This window comes from Sus scrofa, chromosome 4 (genome assembly GCF_000003025.6).
Source record: "Sus scrofa isolate TJ Tabasco breed Duroc chromosome 4, Sscrofa11.1, whole genome shotgun sequence".
NCBI classification, from domain to species: Eukaryota; Metazoa; Chordata; class Mammalia; order Artiodactyla; family Suidae; genus Sus; species Sus scrofa.
Window position 1 is genome coordinate 80098678 of NC_010446.5, and position 24685 is coordinate 80123362.

Here is a 24685-nt window from a genome sequence, read left to right on the forward strand (position 1 = left end):
AAACATAAATAACCAATTTCCATTAAGGAAAACAGTCTATATAAGCTGGTTATGACTGAAACAGTGACTGCTCAACTCAGATGAACAATTCCATATATTGCTTCCAGAAATCAGGACTCCGTAAATGATTCCTGGAATTACAATTCTATTCCATTAATCTTCCTTCCCAAGCAAGTAAGTATTCTTAAATTAACATTTTAGGTATTCGGGTTTTTTAAGAAAGAGGAAAATTTTTAAAAAAGTATTTAAAAAGGTGTAATTTAACCTTAAAAGCTTCTTTCTCGCTGAATTTTCTAGAGTCTTGGGAAGCTTTGTGTGTTTCTGGGGTGTGGATAAAACAGGTTCTGTAGATTTTAGCTTCGGGTTTATCAATCTCTCCATAACCCGTCTTCCATCTGATCCAAAATCCATGTGGTATTTGTGAGAGGATTCTGAATCAATGAACAAGGCATTCTCCGAGTCATTTTCTTTTTCACTATCTGATGAATACTCCAAAATTTCTGTAGGACTTGTCTGAAAAATATTAAAAGAAACGCAATTAAACCCGGAGAACTCTTTATTTAAATCTGTATTTATATATGCCTACTATTCTATTCCCTTATGATTATATTCACTGAAATAACTTTGTAAATATGGTATCTACAGCTTAAACTTCTATTCTGACACAAAATCCAAAGCAAGCAAGTCACAGACTCAAAGACAAGAGATTAAATCAACTGCAACACAGACAATATTTCACAGAATCCACCAAATTCAGTACAAATATTTCATTCTTCCTTCAATGAACTAAAAGAAATGTGCCACACATAATATCTCAGTTTCAGAAACTGAACTAATAACAACAACCTGAATGATCACAGTCATTGTAATCTCACAGGGATAGGGAAAAAGTATTGTTTTGATTTTGACTTTTAAAGTGGGGTAACTAGTATTCAATACTTGTTAAAAACCAAACTAAGAAAATTCTCTTCAAGTGTAAAACACTTTATTTACCAAAGTATTCTCCAAGGATAAAGATGAGAAACTGACTTTTCCCACACAATTCCAATATAATATTTCCTAGAGGCTAGTCTGAAACTGCTAATATCAACAGGAATGAGTCACTGAATCTTCTTCCTAACATTTTCAAAATTGTTTCTTCTTTCTTCTATTCAAATTACTGAACTACCAAATAAATAAGACTTTTTTTTTGAAAACCAGATTATAAAACAGGAATTCATACTCAACAGCCAATCCTAAAGAGAAGAATCGAAACGTTCTTTTGTGGTGTTTTCTGTCTTTGTTAGACATACACTAAAACTTTTAAGTGTCATAGGTATTTTATTTTCCCAATACTTGGTTTTGCAGATCAGTCCCACATTGTTCTAATGTCAGTAATAATTTATCCTTTAACATTCTAATTTTCCAGCCTATTAGTAGCCCCTCCTAATTTGATACCTACGCTAAACTTAATATTTACTAAATGTAAATTGTATATTTAGTTGAATGGATCTTCTGTACCCAGTCAATTCAGTGCCGCTATGGGGACTCTCAAGAGGAGCCTTTCTGTTGATGGTCAGCATGGACTGTGTCAGCGGTACTGTTGCAGGCACGTGGCTAGAGACAGTGAAGAGGATACAAGTAAATGAGGGTTATCACTTGTGGGTATAAGTGTGTGCATGTGTATGCATGTAGGTTGGCATTACGGTTTTCATCATTTCCTAATCTACACACGTTAGACAAAAGGCTTTTCACATGCGGCCTTTTTTGAAGATTTTAGAGTTAAAAACCTTTCTAAGAGCTTAAAAAGAGCTCACCACATCTCCTCTAAAAACCAGCTTGGGCAGTCACCTGTTACCAGGCACATTTAAAGTATGAAAAAGTAAATTAAAGGAATTCTCAAATGAAGAGCTTTGTTTCACTATCATTTTCACAGTCTCAGTTGTGTGCCTAAATTACTGCATTACTAAAGTTTTTTTTTTTTTTTTCTGGCCGTGCTCACAAAATATGGAAGTTCCTGGGCCAGGTATTGAATCTCAGCCACACCTGCAACCTATGCCCCAGCTCTGATCCTTAACCAAATGTGCTCGGCTGGGGATCAAACCAGCAACACCACAGACAAGCTGGACCATTAACCCACTGTGCCGCAGGAGTAACTCTACTAAAGTGTTTAATTACTAAATGCTGCTAACCCATTAATAAATGCACAAGGGTTGTGTGTTCTCCCCATAACACTTTCTGAATAAGTATTAACAAGAGGGTGCAAAAAGAACCAGAGCAGCTTACACTGAAAATTAAGTTCCTCAACAATGAAAGCTTTATATATTGCTAGGGAACTCCAATTTTTTTTTCTTTTTTCTTTTTTTTTTGTCTTTTTGCCATTTCTAGGGCTGCTTCTGTGGCATATGGAGGTTCCCAGGCTAGGAGTCGAATCAGAGCCATAGCCTCTGGCGTACACCAGAGCCACAGTAACACCAGATACGAGCGGCCTCTGCAACCTACACCACAGCTCATGGCAACGCCAGATCCTTAACCCACTGAGCAAGGGCAGGGATTGAACCCGCAACCTCATGGTTCCTAGTCAGATTCGTTAATCACTGCGCCACGACGGGAACTCCTCCGAGAACTCGAAATTTAATTTCATCTTTCTGTTGTGGAATGTCTTTTCTTTTAGTACTCTCAAGTTCTGCCCTCCCTGGTAAAGCAGGGCTTCTCAACCTTAGCACTACTGCCATTTCAGGCTGGATAATGTGAGGGCCTGTCCTATGCACTGCAGGGTGACAGCAGCATCCCTGGGCACTACCTACTAGATTGTACCATCACTCCCCACCAGTCGTGACTAAGCAAAAACATCTCTGGGCATTGCCAAATGTCCCCTGGGGGGCAAAATCACCACTTGTTGAGAACCACTGTCCTAGCAAAATGTCAACAAATAACCAGCCCACATGTGACCTGTGCTAGGCACACAAATAAAGAAGCGAAGGGGACAGAGTGCTTTGTGGGGATGGGGAGTTCAGAATGCAATAGGCATAAAACAACTTTGCAGATGTATCGCAACTAAAGCTTTGTTCAGGCTCCATGGGAATAGGTAGGGCCCAGGGAATAGGGACAAAAGAAAGAGCTGCTGCTTAATAAGGAACTGCCACCTAAAACTGCATGCTAAGTCTAAGTTATTAGGCAGAGAGAGAAGGAAGTGCATCCAGGGACAAGGAACAGGAGGATCACACATATGAGGCCAGACAGAACAGAGCATATGCCAGAAAATCTATAAGCAGCAACTGACAGAGAGAAGGCTATTGAGTGCTTTGCACACCACAGCAGAGAAGGCAACTTTATTCAGAGGCACTAGGGGAGCCACGGGACATTCCAATAGGGCCTAACCAAGTTGGATGAGAATATGGAACGATCATCCAAGCATTCTGAAGAACACACTCTAGTAAAAGCATGTAGGGAAAACAGTTAGAAGGCTATTCCACAATCAAAGCAAAACATAAAGAGGTTTAAGTGGTAGTGGGAGTAGACAGAAGTGAATTTAAAAGAAAATAAGAAAAGAGATATAACAATACTTAAGGACTCCCAGATGTTAGAAAAGAAAGTGGCCCAATATCATTGATGAATATAGATGCAAAAATTCTCAAAAAAATCTTAGCCAACCGAATCCAACAACATACCAAAAAAATTATACACCATGACCAGGTTGGGTTCATCCCAGGTTCACAAGGATGGTTCAACATACGCAAATCAATCGGCATCATACAACACATTAACAAAAAAAAAGTCAAAAATCATATGATCATCTCAATAGACGCAGAAAAAGCATTTGACAAAGTCCAACATCCATTCATGATCAAGACCCTCGCCAAAGTGGGTATAGAGGGAACATTCCTGAATATAATCAAAGCCATTTATGATAAACCCACAGCAAATATAATCCTCAATGGGGAAAAACTGAAAGCGTTCTCACTCAAATCTGGAACAAGACAGGGATGCCCACTCTTACCACTGCTATTCAAAATAGTTTTGGAAGTCCTAGCCACAGCAATTAGGCAAACAAAAGAAATAAAAGGCATCCATATAGGAAGAGAAGAGATCAAACTGTCACTGTATGCAGATGACATGATACTCTACATAGAAAACCCTAAGGACTCAACCCAGAAGCTACTTGAACTGATTAATAAATTCAGCAAAGTAGCAGGCTATAAGATTAACATTCAGAAGTCAGTCGCATTTCTGTATACCAGCAATGAAATATTAGAAAAGGAATACAAAAATACGATACCTTTTAAAATTGCACCTCACAAAATCAAATACCTCGGAATACACCTGACCAAGGAGGTAAAGGACCTATATGCCGAGAACTATAAAACTTTAATCAAAGAAATCAAAGGAGATGTAAAGAAATGGAAAGATATTCCATGTTCCTGGATTGGGAAAATCAATATTGTAAAAATGGCCATACTACCCAAAGCAATCTACAGATTCAATGCAATCCCTATCAAATTACCCATGACATTTTTCACAGAACTACAACAAACAATCCAAAAATTTATATGCAACAATAAAAGACCCAGAATTGCCAAAGCAATCCTGAGGAACAAAAACCAAGCAGGAGGCATAACTCTCCCAGACTTCAGGTAATATTACAAAGCCACAGTCATCAAAACAGTGTGGTACTGGTATCAAAACAGACAGACAGACCAATGGAACAGAATAGAGAATCTGGAAATAAACCCTGACACCTATGGTCAATTAATCTTTGACAAGGGAGGCAAGAACATAAAATGGGAAAAAGAAAGTCTATTCAGCAAGCATTGCTGGGAAACCTGGACAGCTGCATGCAAAGCAATGAAACTAGAACACACCCTCACATCATGCACAAAAATAAACTCCAAATGGCTGAAAGACTTAAATATACGACAGGACACCATCAAACTCCTAGAAGAGAACATAGGCAAAACATTCTCTGACATCAACATCATGAATATTTTCTCAGGTCAGTCTCCCAAAGCAATAGAAATTAGAGCAAAAATAAACCCATGGGACCTAATCAAACTGAAAAGCTTTTGCACAGCAAAGGAAACCCAAAAGAAAACAAAAAGACAGCTTACAGAATGGGAGAAAATAGTTTCAAATGATGCAACGGACAAGGGCTTAATCTCTAGAATATGTAAGCAACTTATATAGCTCAACAGCAAAAAAGCCAATCAATCAATGGAAAAATGGGCAAAAGATCTGAATAGACATTTCTCCAAAGAAGATATACAGATGGCCAGCAAACACAGGAGAAAATGCTCAACATTGCTGATTATAAGAGAAACGCAAATCAAAACTACCATGAGATACCACCTCACACCAGTCAGAATGGCCATCATTAATAAATCCACAAATAACAAGTGCTGGAGGGGCTGTGGAGAAAAGGGAACCCTCCTGCACTGTTGGTGGGAATGTAAACTGGTACAGCCACGATGGAGAACAGTTTGGAGATACCTTAGAAATCTATACATAGAACTTCCATATGACCCCGCAATCCCACTCTTGGGCATCTATCCGGACAAAACTCTACTTAAAAGAGACACATGCACCCGCATGTTCATTGCAGCACTATTCACAATAGCCAGGACATGGAAACAACCCAAATGTCCATCCACAGAGGATTGGATTCGGAAGATGTGGTATATATACACAACGGAATACTACTCAGCCATAAAAAAGAATGACATAATGCCATTTGCAGCAACATGGATGGAACTAGAGACTCTCATACTGAGTGAAATGAGCCAGAAAGACAAAGACAAATACCATATGATATCACTTATAACTGGAATCTAATATCCAGCACAAATGAACATCTCCTCAGAAAAGAAAATCATGGACTTGGAGAAGAGACTTGTGGCTGCCTGATGGGAGGGGGAGGGAGTGGGAGTGGGAGGGATCAGGAGCTTGGGCTTATCAGACACAACTTAGAATAGATTTACAAGGAGATCCTGCTGAATAGCATTGAGAACTTTGTCTAGATACTCATGTTGCAAGAGAAGAAAGGTTGAGGGAAAATATAATTGTAATGTATACATGTAAGGATAACCTGACCCCCTTGCTGTACAGTGGGAAAATAAAAAAAATTATAAAAAATAAATAAATAAATTAGGAGTTCCCTGGTGGCCTAGCGGTTAAAGATCTGGTATTGTCACTGCTACTGCAAGGGTTTGAACCCTGGCCTGGGAACTTCCACATTCTACAGATGCAGCCAAAAAATAAATTAATAAAAATAATTAAATTAAAATAAAAAGAAAAGAAAAGAAAGTGAAGGCAGAGTCAAAGGGAGACCCCAAGCATCTGGTTAGGCAACAAGTAAAGAAGGGTACATTTACCAAGGATGGGAATTCGGCAAACACATCTGGAGAGGGGTGGCTGCTAATACTAAATTTGGTTTTGCTATGTTAATACTGCAATGCCTATAACATAGTTTAGGTAAAACCGATCAAGAGACAGCAGCTCTATGGGTCTAGAGCCTTAAGAAAGGGATATGAGATGGAGATACAGGTTCAGGAATCACAAAAACAGAAATAGTGCATGGGAATCTGAGAGTTGGAAAAGATTGTCCATAGAAATGACGTAAAAGTGACAAGAGAAGGTCCAGTTTGGAACCTTGGGAATATCATCAACATTTAGGCTATATTCAGGTGAGAAGAGACAGAAAAGTGGATTGGATTTGAGCAAAAAGAGACTGTGTAGATATGACCCCAACATCATCTGCTGCTCAGCCCTGCCCTCAAGAGCAGGTTATCTTGAGCAATTTACTTAACTATTCTATGCCTGTTTTCTCACCTTTCATTTAGAGAAATAATAACCTCTAACACATCAAGCATTTAGTAAATGTTTTAAATTTTATATTTCTAATTTTTCTATTTACTTTTTAACTTTTTTTTTCTTGATTCCAAAGAGGATCTCTATGTAAAGAATGAGGAATACAACAAATAACATCTTCAGCAGCCAATCAAAAGGACAAGCAATGCCTTAGCCAGCAGAGGAAAAATGTATTCTTCACACAGGCATTTCTAATTTCTAATGGGAAACAAATGGCCATAATAAAAATCTTTAGGAAAAGATAGCAAGAAGCAACACTTTAGCACATTTTATTTTAGACCCGTCCTCCTCACAAGCCTGAATCCTGATGAATGTGTCCTCACATGGACACAGAAAGGAATTACAGCACACCAAACACTAGCTGTCTTGCCCCAGCCTGACAGGAACTCACGTTCTTTTACAAAGGATGGTGTGTGCCTGTGCACACATGTACACACACACGTGTGTGTGCATGAGCCGAGGTGCCAAGTGCCTAAAATGGGAAGAGAAGAATCAAAGACAGGTCAGAGGAGCTGCAGATTGAGAAGCTCCAGTTTACATTTTATCTTTATTTTGTAGAATCTGATTAATTAGAAAGAAGGGCTATGAGTTTTGGGGTAAAAAAGACGTGGTACTAAATTACAGCTCAGCTATTTTATTGTTTTGGAGTTGCACAGTTATTTCACTGACTCTCCCATTCCTCAGTTGAATCACTCAAAAATAGAAAAATTCTTCTAGAAATACTTTGAGAATTAGAGGTAACCACTAATTATTATGAAATAATTCAAGCACATGGAAAAGTATAAGAAATAAAAAATACATGTATTCATTACACAATCACCCTTCATCAAATATTAGCACATATAATTTTTTCTTCAGTATGTATTTATTTATTTATTTATTTATTTGTCTTTTTGCCTTTTCTAAGGCCGCTTCCATGGCATATGGAGATTCCCAGGCTAGGGGTCTAATCGGAGCCATAGCCACCGGCCTATGCCAGAACCACAGCAACGCAGGATGTGAGCCTCTTCTGTAACCTACACCACAGCTCATGGCAACACCCGATCTTCAACCCACTGAGCAAGGCCAGGGATCAAACCCGCAACCTCATGATTCCTAGTTGGATTCGTTAACCACTGCGCCACGACGGGAACTCCCAGTTCTTTTTTTTTAAATGATGCAGTTGAAATTTCCTGTCTCTCTCTTCCTGTTCTAGCTTTCCTCCTTCCTAGAGGTAACTCTCTCCTGAATTTGATGTTTCATTAACATCCTGTTTTTATTCTTTTTTATCACACACACATTAAGAACTGTACAGTATTATTTTGTAAGCTTTTAAACTTTGTACAAAATTATAAAATGGTATCTTATGAACACAGCTCTGAATAACCCACTTTTCTCATTAATGTTATCTTTTTTATATTTATCCATGTTCCTACATGTAGCTCTATTTCAGTGATGCCCAATGCAAGAAAGGTATGTAACTTTAAATTTTCTAGTAGCAATATTAATAAAAGGATGAAACTAATTTAACAATGTTATTTAACCAAGTATATCTAGGCTATTATCATTTCTTTTCTTTCTCAAGTCTCACTAGAAACACCTTCAACAGTCCCTTCACGGCAGTCTCAGTTTCTGCTTCCATGCACATCAAAACTCTTCAGGGAGTTCCCATGGTGGCACAGGGGAAACGAATCCAACTAGGAACCATGAGGTTGCAGGTTCGATCTCTGGCCTCGCTCAGTGGGTTAAGGATCCGGTGTTGCCATGAGCTGTGGGCGTAGGTTGCAGATGCAGCTTGGATCTGGTGATGCTGTGGCTGTGGCATGGGCCAGCAGCTGTAGCTCTGATTAGACCCCTAGCCTGGGAATCTCCATATGCTGCAGGTGTGGCCCTAAAAAGCAAGCAAACAAACAAACAAAATGCTTCCAGCCTCCACAAACCCAGTTCCAAAGCCATTTCCACATTTAAGGTATTTGTGTCAGCACCACCACACTTCTCAGCGCCAATTTCTATATTAGTCTGCTCAGGCTGCCATAGCAAAATATGAAATAGAGGAAGAGAGAGAGAAATTTTCTCTGCTTTTCTTGGAAGGCTAACCAACTGGTGCCCTCTGAAAACTTTCATATATGCTTACTTTCTTCAGGTATAAAACCCAGTTACAGAAATAATACAGAAGAGAAAATTAGTATCTTTTGCAGAAGAATAAATACTGCAGTGTTCAAATTCAGAGAGCCAAAGAATGACTACGTAGCTATGATCATAGCCAATGTTTAAAACATAATAAAATTACTAGTGTAATTCCTTTTCTCTCCTCTGATCCAATGAACTTTAGAACTAAAAGTCTCCTGAATTAGTGATTAAATATCACAAACAACAAGATTAAGACATGAGCAAGGAGTAGTTCCTGTGAATTGGTCAGCAAAGGTAAGGACAACATCCCAACCTGTCCACAGCTGAAGTCACCTGCAATTTACCAAACCCATACCGGCTCAGTTTCCAAAAGTCAGCAATACGCTGTGGGAGACATCCGATACAATTTATTTCTGACCAGCCTCCTCCCTGTGGCAGAGAACCAACTACCTTTCTACCAAGGAGATAGCCATCCACTTCCAAGCAGCCACAGGGGTGGCCTCCAAGGTATGAACCATGTGTCACTATAACAACTGACCAGAGCTGAGACAAGCAGACTCTTGCTCTGCAGATCTTGAATTGAGAGATAGAGTCTGGGAAGTAGAAGCTGAGAGACACTAATGACAAATCTCTAAAGGAAATATCCAGGAGTTCCTACTGGTGAGGCTCCCAGAGCTCCCTGAGGCCCAGCTCGCCCTTCAGCTTTTTCTTAGGTTCCTCAGGGTACACTTGCATGATTCCAAAAAAAATTTACTCTTCCTCTTAAACTGGCTACATTTATTTTCTGTTACTTGCAACTAAGAAGATTAACCATGTGCTAAATACAAGTACAGAAATGTTCCACTGAACAAATACTTATTAAGTACACACTATGTGTACGGTGTTATGCAAGAGTGAAAATTTAATGAGACATAAAGTGCTTGAAATCAAATAAAGGAGATATTATAAGCATGGCTCATGTTAAACGATCCAAACGGGCAAAGAATGGGGCCCTTGTTTCTTGCTGATTTGAAACCAGCAGACATACTGGAAGAGAGTAAAACCTATACTGAGTCTCATAGGATTGAAAAATTCTTAACATTTAAAGATAAAAAAAGAGAAAACACACAAGGCAGGAAAAGTACTATGGGTATTCAAGATATACAGACAAGTCTAGACAAAACAGAGTTTAGAGTTCACGTTGGGAGGCAAGATACAATAGCGACAACCTTAATTCTCAAGATTCGGTGTGTGGGGGTTCCCTTGTGGCACAGCAGGTTAAGGATCTGGCACTGTCATTGCAGCAGCTTGGGTCACTGCTGAGGCAAAGGTTTGATCCCTGGCCCAGGAACTTCCAAACGCCACAGTAGCCGCCAAAAAAAGTGGAAGGAAAAAAAGGAAAGGAAGGGAAGGAAGGGAAGAGAGGGAAGGAAGGAAAGGAAGAAAAATATTGGGTATGTATCTAGAGAGAGCACACCTGTTCTCTTACATAAAGATAATCAAATGACCCATCATCAATGGAGGATACGTTCTAAATTTATTTATTGGACTAGTAATAAATTTGGGCAAATTCGCTCACATCCTTCCAATGTGGTTTCTTGGTACCAGTGACTGCTCTGGGCCAGTGGTACAGTACATGTCTTCAGACTTGTTTCTATTCCCAGTCCCACTGCTGAAATGCAATTAAGTTACTATATTGTTTTAATGTACTAGAAGTCATTCAGCACACTGGCAAGTGCTAATTCATTTCTGGTCTACTACTTTAATAATTACTATTCTAAAACTGTTCGGTAACCAAATAGCACTAATGAAAATGATAGGGATGGAGTAGGATAGTTACACAGGTAGTTGTATAAGTCCCAGTAGGGGACCACAGATAGAGAAGGAAACCTAGGGAACTTTGGGAGACCACTATAAGTTAACGAGCACTCAAGAAAGCCAACAGAATGAAGCAGACTTGCTTAACTATAAACCACAAGTCATGCCTCCAGTCAATAAAAGATAAAAAGAGGCCTGCATTCAAGTTCAGCAAGAAAATGGCCCTAGGGACCAAGGGAGGGAGTTTAAGGACTGCCCTTCTGCTGATCTGACAGTACTAGTTTGACCTTATAGGGTCAAATACTCTCCTATTGGATATGAATGAGGAGCTAATAATGTAAGCCTGTGGCTACTCAAAGAATGAGGAAGAGGCAGTCTTTTCCCACTCCCCAGTTCCCTTGGATTATAAAAATTTAGCCCACCTAATGCTCAGGGCAGAGCCTCCTTGCCTGCCTGCTTGCATCTCACAAGCATCATATCTTAATAAATCTATTTCTTGCCTATCATTTTGTCTCTCAATGAATTCCTTCTGCACCAAGGCACAAAGAACCTGAACCTCCGTAAGTCCAGACGCTGGGTGAGTAATTCTAATTTAAAAACCATGGGTTCAAGTCCCAATCTGGGTTCTGGCTAGTTTCAAGTCCTAAGTGCTGTCAGTTTCAAAAATACTTCAGATAAAGAATTACTTGGTTTAAGTAAAGTACTAGGAAAAGCCAAATTTCATGAGTCAAGATAGTGGTGGTACTACCAATTGAAACAGAGAACACATTTATAAGCAAAGAAAGGGGAAAGAAGATAATTCTTTGGAACTCAAGGAGTTTTAAACAATCTCCAGACTACCCTAGAGACACAGAGCTACCTGGCAGGAGGCTGGAAATTCAGCTGCTTGGCCAAGAGGCCACGGCAGAAGAAATGACTCAAGACACTGACCTATGAGATGCCCTCATGGAAAACACCAGTGAGGACAAGCTGGCCTCAGCACTAATTTCTAGGCCCCCTGAACCTAGTTAAGGTGCATTTATAACTTCAGCCTCATAGTGGACTATCTCCTACAGATTGTATGATAGGAATCACAATGGCTCCATGACTTCCACTACTTTCAGAGATTGTTTATTTTGATCATCTATAATACTGAGTGCCAAGATTATTAAAAAAACAAAAAAAAAAAACAAAAAAAACGGACCCCCAGCAACTCTCCCTTATAATCTGGCAGTTACCTGGCAGTGCATACAACATCTGGGTGATAGTTAGAGTGAGAATGTGTGTGGAAACACATTCATACTTATGAGAGTTGATTAAAAAAAACCCAGAATTTAAAAAACCCTGCAATTTACTAAATAGGTGGATATTCAACAATATTATATACTATCTTTTTTAAAAAACAGATTTTAAACAACTATCATAAATTTTAATTAAAAACTTTAATTAGCATAATATTCTATGCAATTCATCTGATACTCTAAAGCTACTTCCTAAAATCCTATCTACAAATTTCTTCATGAGTTGTTCAGGAAAGATTCTTGTAAGTAAAGAGCTACCCATGAACTCAAGTGTCCTAATTCCTATAAATCAAATCTTAATCTAAATCTGCGTATGAAAGTCCAGAAGTGTAGGGTTTCCTGGATAAAAACTGTGTCCACTAACAAAGGGAGAAATTAAACTGCAAGATTAAGCAGATCCTCACATTAAAGCAAATGTAACCAATCAGCCAAATGAAACACTGCTCTTAAACATTCAGAAATTAAAGCTTTTAATTCTAAAATTTATAGAAAGGTCACACTAAGAGCAACAATGGACCATCAGTAATAAATGATAACCTCTTTATTTTTATTTTATTTTTTTATTACTCAAATGAATTTATCACGTCTGTAGTTGTATAATGATCATAACAATCTGATTTCACAGGATTTCCATCCCATGGCCCAAGCACATCTCCCCATCCCCCAAACTGTCTCCTCCAGAGACTGTTTCACTTAGCATGACAGTTTTTCAATGTCTGTGAGTCAGCATCTGTTCTGCAAAGAAGTTCAGTCTGTCCTTTTTTCAGATTCCTCATGTCAATGAAAGCATTTGATGTTGGTGTCTCATTGTATGGCTGATTTCACTTAGCATGACAGTTTCTAGGCCCATCCATGTTGATAAAAATGCCAGTATTTCGTTCATTTTAATGGCTGAGTAATACCCCATTGTGTATATGTACCACATCTTCTTGATCTACTCTTCTGTTGATGGACATTTAGGTTGTTTCCATGTTTTGGCTATTGTAAATAGTGCTGCAATGAACAGTGGAGTACATGTGTCTTTTTGAGTTGTGGTTTTCTCTGGATAGATGCCCAGGAGTGGGATTGCTGGATCAAATGGTAGTTCTATTTTTAGTTTTCTGAGGAATCTCCATACTGCTTTCCACAGTGGTTGCACCAGTTTACAATCCCACCAACAGTGTACTAGGGTTCCTTTTTCTCCACACCCTCTTCAGCACTTAGTGTTTGTAGACTTTTTGATGAGGGCCATTCTGGCTGGTGTAAGGTGGTACCTGATAGCGGTTTTGATTTGCATTTCTCTAATGATGAGTGACGCTGAACATCTTTTCATGTGTTTCTTGGCCATCTGTATGTCTTCTTTGGAGAACTGTCTGTTTAGATCTTCTGTGCATTTTTTGATGGGGTTGTTTGTTTTTTTGGTATGGAGCTGCAGAAGGTGTTTATAAATTTTGGAGATGAATCCCTTGTCAGTCGATTCACTTGCAATGATTTTCTCCCATTCTGTGGGTTGCCTTTTCGTGTTGTTTAGGGTTTCCTTTGCTGTGCAGAAACTTTTAAGTTTGATTAGGTCCCATTTGTTTATTTTTGTTTTTACTGTCAGTACTCTAAGAGGTGGATCTGAGAAGATGCTGCTGTCGTTTATGTCAGAGAGTGTTTGGCCTATGTTTTCCTTTAAGAGTTTGATAGTGTCTGGTCTTACATCTAGGTCTTTAGTCCATTTGGAGTTTATTTTTGTGTATGGTGTTAGGGAGTGTTCTAATTTCATTCTTTTCCATGTGGCTTTCCAGTTTTCCCAGCACCACTTATTGAAGTAGCTGTCCTTTCTCATTGTATATTCTTGCCTCCTTTGTCATAGATTAGTTGATCAGTGGAACAGGATAGAAAGCCCAGAATTAACCTCTTTATTTTTAAATGATACCTTTGTAGCTAAATACCTACTCAAGTGGTAAAACAAAAGAAAGACTAAACTAAAATCATTCCTTGAGAAAACCAATTATGGGACAGAAAAAGCTCACTTTATTTCATGCAAAAACAAAAGCCTCAAGCCCTGGTCTCAGCCCAGGTTAGAAGGCGTTTCCCCCAGTGAAGTACCTTGTGTACCTACCAGCCCTGCTGTGGGGGCAGGTGCTGGCTGCACCCTACCTGGCAGGGCGAAGTCCTGCAGCACTGGTTTCTGCTCTCCAGGGCTTTCCACCCAATTACTGGCTAGCCCAGACCTGCCCTGTGAGGATCTTACAAGATCAACAAGAGCTGGACTATGCTAAATTCACCATGTTTATCCAGGTTCAGCCTCTTTTTCTTCAAGTCACACTAAAATGAGAACAGTTGGGAATCTTAAGGAAATAATAAGAAAATTATAAGCTCTTATCTGATTAGAAGCTTTTAAATCCAGTAACAACCACTAAATATTTTTAAGGAGGATAAAAGGTAGGAGCAACAGCAAAAATGCTCAAGAAAATATGCCACAGCAACTGTGATGGTAAAATTACCAAAACCAAGACAGCGCTTAAAAATTACAGGGAATGAAAGAGTACTGGTGGCTGATAAGCCTACAAATTTAGTTAGCAAATGCTTTAATTTTCACTTCCAATTCTAAAATGGAATTCATTCACTTAACAAATTAGTTTAATGCCTGCTATGTATCAAAATTCATTCTGGGTACAATGGATATAGTGGTGGAGGGGACACCAAAATCCTTATCCATGTGGTTTTTAAATTCTAGTAGAATCATAACACACAGACAGACACAAACTCCTTAATTAACGTGGGCTGTTCTCTGGCTATTTATCAAGAACTAGCGTGAAACTTGAGTGAAAAAGAACTAGTGTGAAAAAAGATAGCAACACCACCTAGAATGGAAGACTCCAAGCTACTAACAATTTTATGTTCTATTGGGATTAAAAATAAATAAAAGCAACATAATTCTAGACAACAGAGCCTTAAACTACAGATAGGAGATATACTTTCACTGTTTACTTTGTATGCTTTTTGTGACAGAAACTTTATACATGAAAATCATTGCCAGCTACTGAGAGGGAAAACAAAAGCTACAGATTTTTCTCACACATTCAGAAAAAAAAAAAAAACACCACATCTTTTCTGAGGTAAACAGGTTTAACAAGCTACACCCATGGTTACACCTCTGTAAACCACTTGGCTTGCCTTCCTCAAACCAAATATTTCCAACCTTAAATTCCAGCCTGATGAGAACTACACAACTCAAATTCTACCAACATGGGTTCACGAAAGCACCACTCCACCTCATCTTAGTGTCCAAAATGTCTGCTCTGAGGAGCCCAACGAGGAAATGAGAAACAGCAGGGCAAAGGCTCATAAGAGAAAAGGTGACAAAGAGAGAAACTGCAACACTCAAGAAGGAACCTGCTGGGTCAAAGTTCACCCAGCAGCAGCTGATCATAAGAGCCTACGGGCCCAAGGCCACAAAGGCACTGCAGCAGAAGCAGAGACCCACCAGAACCAGGATCACATGGCCTGGCAAATAACTCTAACAAAGAAAAGCACCCTCCCTCCAAGGAATACAGCATACAACTGGAATATGGATGCAGCCTGTGACACAACCTACAGACCATTCTCTCTGTTTAAAATATATTAAAAGACACAGCCCGTCTTTGTCAACACTGTTGTCTAGCAGACCCAGACAAGGGCAGGCATATGTACTCTGGTTTGCTGGAGGCTAAGGGGCATCCAACTCAAACCTACACTCAAAAGAGAAGCCTCAAAATTAACAGAGAAGCAAAAATGCCAGCATACTCAAAAAATTAATGTGTTCATTTATGCAAATAAACCCAGAGGCAAGACATAGGTTGTTGCTCGTTATAAGCCAGGCTTTGCTTTTATTCAAGGCAAAAGAATTAAAATCCTATACAAACTATTAGGTACAAAATAAGCTACAAGGATATACTGTACAACATGGGGACTGTAGACAATATTTTATAATAATTATAAATGGAGTATAGCATTTAAAAATTGTGAATCACTATATCATACACCTGTAAGATATATAATATTGTACAGCAACTATATTTCAATTAAAAAAAAAAAAACTAACCTAACCAAAACTAAAATAAAATCCTACACAATGAGGATGGGGTTGGGGTGTGGGGTTGGAATGAAAGAAATGGAGGGAGGAGCTTGGAGAAGGGAGAAGACTTCAAAGGAAAAAAGCCAGGTAGGAGTTCCCATCATGGTGCAGCAGAAATAAATCCGACTAGGAACCATGAGGTTGCGAGTTCGATCCCTGGCCTTGCTCAGTGGGTTAAGGATCCAGCATTGCTGTGAGCTGTGGTATAGGCTGCAGATGCGGCCAGGATTTGGCATTGCTGCAGCTCTGGCGTAGGCTGGCAGCAGTAGTTCCGATTAGACCCCTAGCCTGGGAACTTCCACATGCCTTGGGAGCAGCCCTAAAAAAAAAAAAAAAAAAGACAAGAAAAGAAAAAAGCCAGGTAAATGCCCTAAGGAATGAGGGACAAACAAAAGCAAAAACAGTGAAAAGCTGGTACACAGACTCACAGGGTTACAGGGCCTAGGGTATACCCTCCAAACATGGGTTCCAGGAGGTGTTAATAGGCATTAAGAGAAAAGGGAGCACTGCCATCAATCACCTTAAATTCTGAGATTTCTTAGGAGCCTTTAATATGTCCTTCCGCAGTGTGACCTTTAGGAAGAAGTTGTAATTTTTCGTAATTTCTTCTACTTCTATCCTCTTACATGTTATATGCTGAATATAATTTAGTATTTTCTTGACAACTCACAATTCTGTTTGTGGATAACCATTATTTTGGACTTGGAGATACTGCAGTTCTGCAAATGCCAGATGGGTTTCCTTTCCCTCTATTTACAAGGTTGCTGGCTGGCCTTGATCCTATGATGCCCAAGTGTGTTTCTAGCCACCTCTCTGATTGACTATCAAAGTCACAGACTTCTTGTTTGCTTTGGGTTTGAAACCAGGAAACAGGCTCAGTGTTGGACATCAGGAGGACTATAAAGGCTAATAAAATATAGATTCTGCTTTTTAGATATTTATATCTGGGAGTTCCCGTCGTGGCGCAGTGGTTAACAAATCTGACTAGGAACCATGAGGTTGCAGGTTCGATCCCTGGCCTTGCTCAGTGGCTACAGCTCTGATTTGACCCCTAGCCTGGGAACCTCCATATGTTGCGGGAGTGGCCCAAGAAACGGCAAAAAGACAAAAAAAAAAAAAAAAAAAAAAAAGAAAGAAATTTATATCTGGCTACTTGTCCACAACTGAGTGAAGGCAAAAACACGTGCTGTAAAGGAAATCTAACAGCAATTATTTCAAAGGTCCAAGGCCTTGTTCCAGATCCAAGGTTAGCTGAAAAGCCTCAATCGGACTTGTGGCCATATCTTATATAAAATGAAAATGTTTCTTCAAAATAATCAAACTTTATCAAATATTAATCCTCACAAAATTCCTTTGAGGTGAAAAGAGGACAAACTAGGTAAAATTAACCAGAGGAAGATAAAATGATTTATATGTAGTTGTCCAGAGTTACACATCGCATTAAGTGAAGAGTCTAAGGAATTCCCAATATCCACACAGGATCCTAAACACATGATACCAGCCTCTGTCTAGAAAATAATGCCAGCCAAAAGAACAGAGGAAAATTTACAAACACACACACACACTTAACTTCAACAGCTACAAAAATGCAACAAGGCAAAATGAAATATCTTCAGAGATTTAGAAGAAATTTGTCTGCTGCATTTTCCACACATAAGGGTCAATAAAGGTGATTCAGCAAACACTTTACATTAGTATTAAGGAATTTAAAAGGTATAAAGTTTCATGATGCTCATTTTATCATTATTTCAATAACTAAAAGATAACATTTAACATACTATTGGGAATTTTATTGGCCATAATGAGCTAAAACTATATTATGTAATCCGGACAAAACTCTACTTAAAAGAGACACGTGCACCCTCGTGTTCATTGCAACACTATTCACAATAGCCAGGACATGGAAACAACCCAAATGTCCATCCACAGAGGATTGGATTCGGAAGATGTGGTATATATACACAATGGAATACTACTCAGCCATAAAAAAGAATGACATAATGCCATTTGCAGCAACATGGATGGAACTAGAGACTCTCATACTGAGTGAAATGAGCCAGAAAGACAAAGACAAATACCATATGATATCACTTATAACTGGAATCTAATATCCAGCACAAATAAACATCTCCACAGAAGAGAAAATCATGGACTTGGAGAATAGACTTGTGGCTGCCCGACAGGAGAGGGAGGGAGTGGGAGCTTGGGCTTATCAGACACAACTTAGAATAGATTTACAAGGAGATCTTGCTGAGTAGCATTGAGAACTATGTCTAGATACTCATGTTGCAACAGAACAAAGGGTGGGGGAAAATGTATACATGTAAAAATAACTTGATCCCCATGCTGTACAGCAGGAAAAAAAAATTGTGTCATTCATGAAAAAAACAAACAAACAAAAACTATATTATGTAGATAAGTCATCTCTAAAAACAATTACTCTTTAACATTCATGCAAGAACATGAATTATGAAAAAAAAAGTGTCAGGCCGTCTCAGTCTCTATAAAAGCTAGGCACAGCAAGACAGTCTACTCTTAAGAAGATACTTGGTTTAATCTGTAAATTCAAATTATCTTGGTGAAATTTTAAAGACCTATGATACTATAAAGTTATGCTGGGCTTGCCTTTTGAAGTCATTTAGAAACTTCTTACTTGAAAATAAGGTAATGCTGGAGTTCCCGTCGTGGCACAGTGGTTAACGAATCCGACTAGGAACCATGAGGTTGCGGGTTCGGTCCCTGGCCCTGCTCAGTGGGTTAACGATCTGGCGTTGCCGTGAGCTGTGGTGTAGGTTGCAGACGCGGTTCGGATCCTGCGTTGCTGTGGCTCTGGTGTAGGCCGGTGGCTATGGCTCCGATTCGACCCCTAGCCTGGGAACCTCCATATGCCACAGGGGCGGCCCAAGAAATAGCAAAAAAAAAAAAAAAAAAAAAAAGAAAAGAAGATAATGCTGACTAAAAATAACCAATTCACTAAAAAAGCATATTTGAAATATAATTGTAACTATCAGAACATTTTATATATACATGAAACCACATACATAAAACACTGTATAGCAGAGCACTTAAAACCAGCAAACATTCACCTATGTTTCTGAGCACTGATTATGGAGTGTGTCAGGAATGCTAACTCAGCAACCAACATGCAGTCAGAAGGGCTGCTTTTGGAGTTCCCTTGTGGCACAGTAGGTTAAGGATTCAGTGTTATCACTGCAGCGTGCACAACCAAAAAAAAAAAAAAAACCAATAAAGAACGGCTGCTTTCCTCACTGGCCCTTGATAGCATATGAGAAATGATCTCTTGGAATATTCAAACTGATAGAAATATCTTGCACACTCAGTACCTTGATCATACTGTACTACTCTGTCTAAATGGTATATCCAAATAATGTAATCTATGGTGAACAACTGCCTTCCTTCTGCGAGGGTGGGTTTGGTCAATCACTGAGCACTGTTACCAGCTAGACAAATCCTCCCAGGAACCAGTAAGATTATTACATTCTGCACATGCTGCTGCAGTCATTGCTTGGGAATCAAGCATGTCATGTGCAAGCCCTCGGATAGGACTCTTGGAAGCTTGTGCCTGGTTCTCCCAACTGCTCTTGATGCACCCTTCTTCTGTAGACTGTGCTTGGTATCATTTGCTGTAATAAACCACAGCCTCAAGTATATAACTTTCAAGTCCAATAATTCCTCCTAACAAATCATTAAATCTGGGGATGGTCTTAGGTACTCCAGATGCAGAGTTTATAGGATTTTATTAATTTTAACACACTCTCCATCATTTGAGTAGAGAGATAGAAAGCAATCTACATAATCCTAGTATTCAGGTATGGCTGGATATAACCTTTGGATATTGTATATTCAAATCTTAGAGAAATATCAGGCCCCACTCATGCAAACCATTTAAGATTAGATAATTAAGATTTTAAATCAAATCACCATCTAGAACAGGGTCTGGCAAATTTTCCTGTAAATGACCATATACAGTAAGTACCTTAGTCTCTGAAGGCCATATATGTCTTTCGCAAATACTCAACTCTGCCATTGCAACATGAGAACTGCCACAGACAACAACATCAACTGGTTCCAACAAAATCTCTTTTGCCAAGACAGATAAGGGGCTTGATGCAGCCTGCAGCTACAGTTTGCCAATCCCATTCCAGAACAACTGAGCTTCAATAAAAACAATTTTTCTCAATTTCCTTACTAGGTAAAGAAAAGTACAGGTTAAAAAATAATAAAACAAAAAAGTAAACAAAGGAGAATACCAAAATTCTTTTCTTTTTTTGTTTAATTTAATTAACTAATTTTATTTATTTATTTATTTTTGTCTTTTTGTTATTTCTTTGGGCCACTCCCGCAGCACATGGAGGTTCCCAGGCTAGGGGTCCAATCGGAGCTGTAGCCACTGGCCTACGCCAGAGCCACAGCAACGCGGGATCTGAGCCGCGTCTGCAACCTACACCACAGGTCACGGCAACGCCGGATCATTAACCCACTGAACAAGGGCAGGGACCGAACCTGCAACCTCATGGTTCCTAGTCGGATTCGTTAACCACTGTGCCACGACGGGAACTCCTCAAAATTCTTTTCTGATGAGAAATTTCAACATACCTTAGTGTGATATAATAAAAGTAAAATTCCAATCACATAATTATAAATTTTAAAATTCAACTTAGTATTTGCTGATATCCATTTGATCTCAGTACAACACCATCAGAAGCTATGAAGAGAAAATCCAAGCGTAAGTTGGCTCACTGGCACTGGGTACCCCTAGAACTGGCTGACATATCCCTACACTGGTTTTCTATTGCTTTGTAACAAATACCATAAACTTGGCAGCTTAAGACAACATACATTTACTAGCTCACAGCTCTGTTGTCCAAACTTTCTCCAGGCAAACAGAGTCCAGGCATGGGAGGCTGACTTCTCAGAGTCTCCCAAGGGTAAATTAAGGTGCTGACTGGCTGCTTCTCTTTTGGAGCTCAAGGCCCTCTTCCCACCTCACCTGGCTGTGAAAGGTTCATTTTCTTGCAGTTGTCAGGCTGAGGTCCCTGCTTTCTTGCTGGGAGACAGCTGGGAGCTGCTCTTAACCTACATAACTTTCCACATAGCCTCCTCCATCTCCAAAGCCAGCAACGGCAATGGATAATTTTATTCCTGTGGGATCCTCATACAACTGCTTGCAACTGATTCTTTTTTTTTTTTTTTTTTTTTTGTCTTTTTGCTATTTCTTGGGCCGCCCCTGCGGCATATGGAGGTTCCCAGGCTAGGGGTCCAATCGGAGCTGTAGCCACCAGCCTACGCCAGAGCCACAGCAACGCGGGATCCGAGCCACATCTGCAACCTACACCACAGCTCACTGCAACGCCGGATCGTTAACCCACTGAGCAAGGGCAGGGACCGAATCCGCAACCTCATGGTTCCTAGTCGGATTCGTTAACCACTGCGCCACGACGGGAACTCTGCAACTGATTCTTACAATCAAAGCTTAAAACATTTAATTTACCCAATAACTAGATTGAGTATTGCTCAACGAATATGTTGAAGTATGCCTGACAAAATTAAAGCCCCTAAAAATCACTGAGAGGTTTTGAAAAGAGTATTTTAAATAGAAAGGATCCTACCCTAACATTTAAGATGACAGATTTCTGGACTTAATCCAACTTCTGAGACACTGGACCAGCATTAACACGAATCTTAAGCATATAGGTAACACATGACTATGAAGTCAAACCAAAAAAAGCTTTTCTATCATGCTATGTTCTTAATCACACTCGTAAGAGCCCCAAATCTATATAAATTCCTTCCTTCATCATCCACAACTTGTTGATTTAATGAAAACTATCCTAAAAGAAACTGAACAAAACAGGAAATTTCTAACTTAAGAATGTAAAACAATTAGAGCTATTTTCTTCAAGATCTTGATTAAAAAAATTTTTTTTGTTTTCTTATTAGCTATTAAGTCTTAATCCATTTTACCAAGACAAAAAAGAAAGGAAAAAAAAATTTCTAAACTAGACAAAGCAAAATAAGAGAATTACATGCCCTGAGAACTTTCTACCAGTTTTGGCTACAAATCTACCTGGCTATAACTATTAAAGCTAGGTGTTGCTGGAGTTCCCGTCGTGGTGCAGTGAAAACGAATCTGACTAGGAACCACGAGGTTGTGGGTTCGATCCCTGGCCTTGCTCAGTGGGTTAAGGATCTAGCATTGCTGTGAGCTGCGGTGTAGGCTGCAGACACGGTTTGGTGTTGCTGTGGCTCTGGTGTAGGCCAGCAGCTACAGCTCCGATTAGACCCCTAGCCTGGGAACCTCCATATGCTGTGGGTGAGGCATTAAAGGACAAAAAGACAAAAAACAAAAAATAAAGTTAGGTGTGGTTATCAACCATACTTTAATAAATAAATAAAAAGGGGATTACAAACTTAAAAAAAAAAAGATCAGGTGCTATTGTTGAAATGGCCTTTCTTGTCTTCTTGATTTAATTAGGTATAATTGAAAGCTGAGTTGTCCAGAACAAATCAGAAGATTAAATCTCAGCTAAAAATGAGGATAGAATCTAAAACTAAACTGTCGCAAAGAGGCCCAAGGTAGAGACAAACAGGAAAATAACCTCTTTTTGTTAGACAGCTATAAAGAAAAGGAAAACAAAAGAGAACCTAAATAGACATTTTAGACTTCAAAGTTGCATAAGAAAGGAAAAACAATTAAACAATTCAGAAACATATTCACAATAGGACAGTTTATATTTTTGTTTTCTAGGTAACAAAGTTTAATTGCTTAGAATAGATAGTCTTCACTTTAGAAGTTTATATGGACAAATAATGATATACCTAAAACAAAATACAGTAACTGGTTTTAATAGAACTGATTTCTATTATGCTATTTTAAATTCTAGGGAAATACCAGGTTTATCTACTTTATTTTTTTCTTCTGAAATCCCTTTTGATTGACTTCCTCCACATCTGTCCCTAATCCTATTTTTAAAATTTCCGAGATGGACCAGAGAAAAAAGACGGTTTAGTAGAAACCACTACCACACCTAAAATGAGTAAAACAAATTAAAAGAACACAGGTCAAGAACAGCTCAACTTCTATTAAAAGAAAAAAAGAGGGGTTCTTGTTGTGGTTCAGTGATAAAGAACCCAACTATCATCCATGAAGACGTGGGTTCGATCCCTAGCCTTACTCAGTGGGTGAAAGGATCCAGCGTTGCTGTGAGCTGTGGTGTAGGTCACAGACTTGGCTCAGATCCCGAGTTGCTGTGGCTGTGGCATAAGCAGGCAGCTGTAGCTCTGATTCAACCCCTAGCCTGGGAACTTCCAAGTGCCATGGGTGCAGCCCTAAAAGATCAAAAGAAAAAAACCCACAATACTAACACATACACACATAGCTGACAGCAGGCTTCATAGGTAAACCTCAGGCATGAGCACTTTCTACAACTTATTTCTCCTAGGCCTGTGCCCCTGGACACTTATTAATATCAGACGACTGCTAACTTTCACGCTTTTAAATTAGAAATTTTAAAAAATGGAACTTAAACCAGAATACTACATTTTAATACAACCAAATATTGACATAAATTCAGCAAAAATTTTAAATAACGGTAATTTGGGCCCATCACAAAAATCCCCCCTTAATTCGCAAATTAATCAAAATGACTTATTTAGGATCTACTCAAAAATCACTGAATCGATCTGGCTAGAGCACATATTTAAGAAGCCCATGTAACAAAAAGCCTTAACTTCTCTTCTCAGAAAAAGAAAAAATCCCAACTAAATTACTGCCAAATTTTAAACCTGGAAATCTCAAATGCTTTGAATGCATTTCCCCTTAAGACTATCCAAAACCAAGCTAATTATTAATGTGTACCAACTCCTATGTCCAATTTTCTCATACCAAAGCGTGAAAATTTTCTGGATTAGAAATGTTTAATTGTGAAAGTGGTTCTATATCTTCTCTATTGTAATTAAAGCTGCAAAGAATATAGGGGTGCATGCATATATGTTTTCAAAATAGTGGTTTTGGGTTTTTTTTTTTCCAAATAAATAGTTCTTTTGTTTCATGTGTTGAAAACTATAAGACATTGATTAAAAAAAGTTGAGGATGACACAGATGGACAGATATACCATGCTAATGGATTGGGAGAAATAATATTGTCAAAATGACCATGCTACTCAAGGCAAAACAACCCCTACCAAAAAACCAATGGCACTTTTCGCAGAACTAGAACAAGTAATTTGAAATTTATATAGGAACATAAAAGACCCTGAATAGCCAAAATAATTTTAAGAAAGAACAACAAAACAGGAGATACTGTGCTCCCTGATTCTAATCTATCCTACAAGGCTACAGTAATCCAAACAGCATGGTACTGATACAAAAAAAAAAAGACACAGAGATCAGAGGACAGATTAGTATCTTTGTTTTCTTCAGGTAAATACTCAGAAGTGAATTGCTGGATTGCACAGTAGTTCTACTTTTAACTTTCTGAGGAAACTCCATACTGTATTCCACAAGGACTACACTAAGTTACAATTCCCACCAACTGTGCACAAGGGTTCT

General features: G+C 38.9%; 1 protein-coding gene across 6 annotated transcripts in view; it reads right to left on the reverse strand.

Moving 5' to 3' along the window:
* Nucleotides 1-24685, reverse strand: part of SPIDR (scaffolding protein involved in DNA repair) — a 315808-nt gene that overhangs the window by 223741 nt on the left and 67382 nt on the right. For all 6 annotated transcript variants that reach the window (XM_021090636.1, XM_021090640.1, XM_021090638.1 and 3 more), the window contains one exon: nucleotides 266-513. In XM_021090636.1, the coding sequence (XP_020946295.1) occupies nucleotides 266-513 (248 nt within the window). The remainder of the gene's footprint in view (nucleotides 1-265; nucleotides 514-24685) is intronic.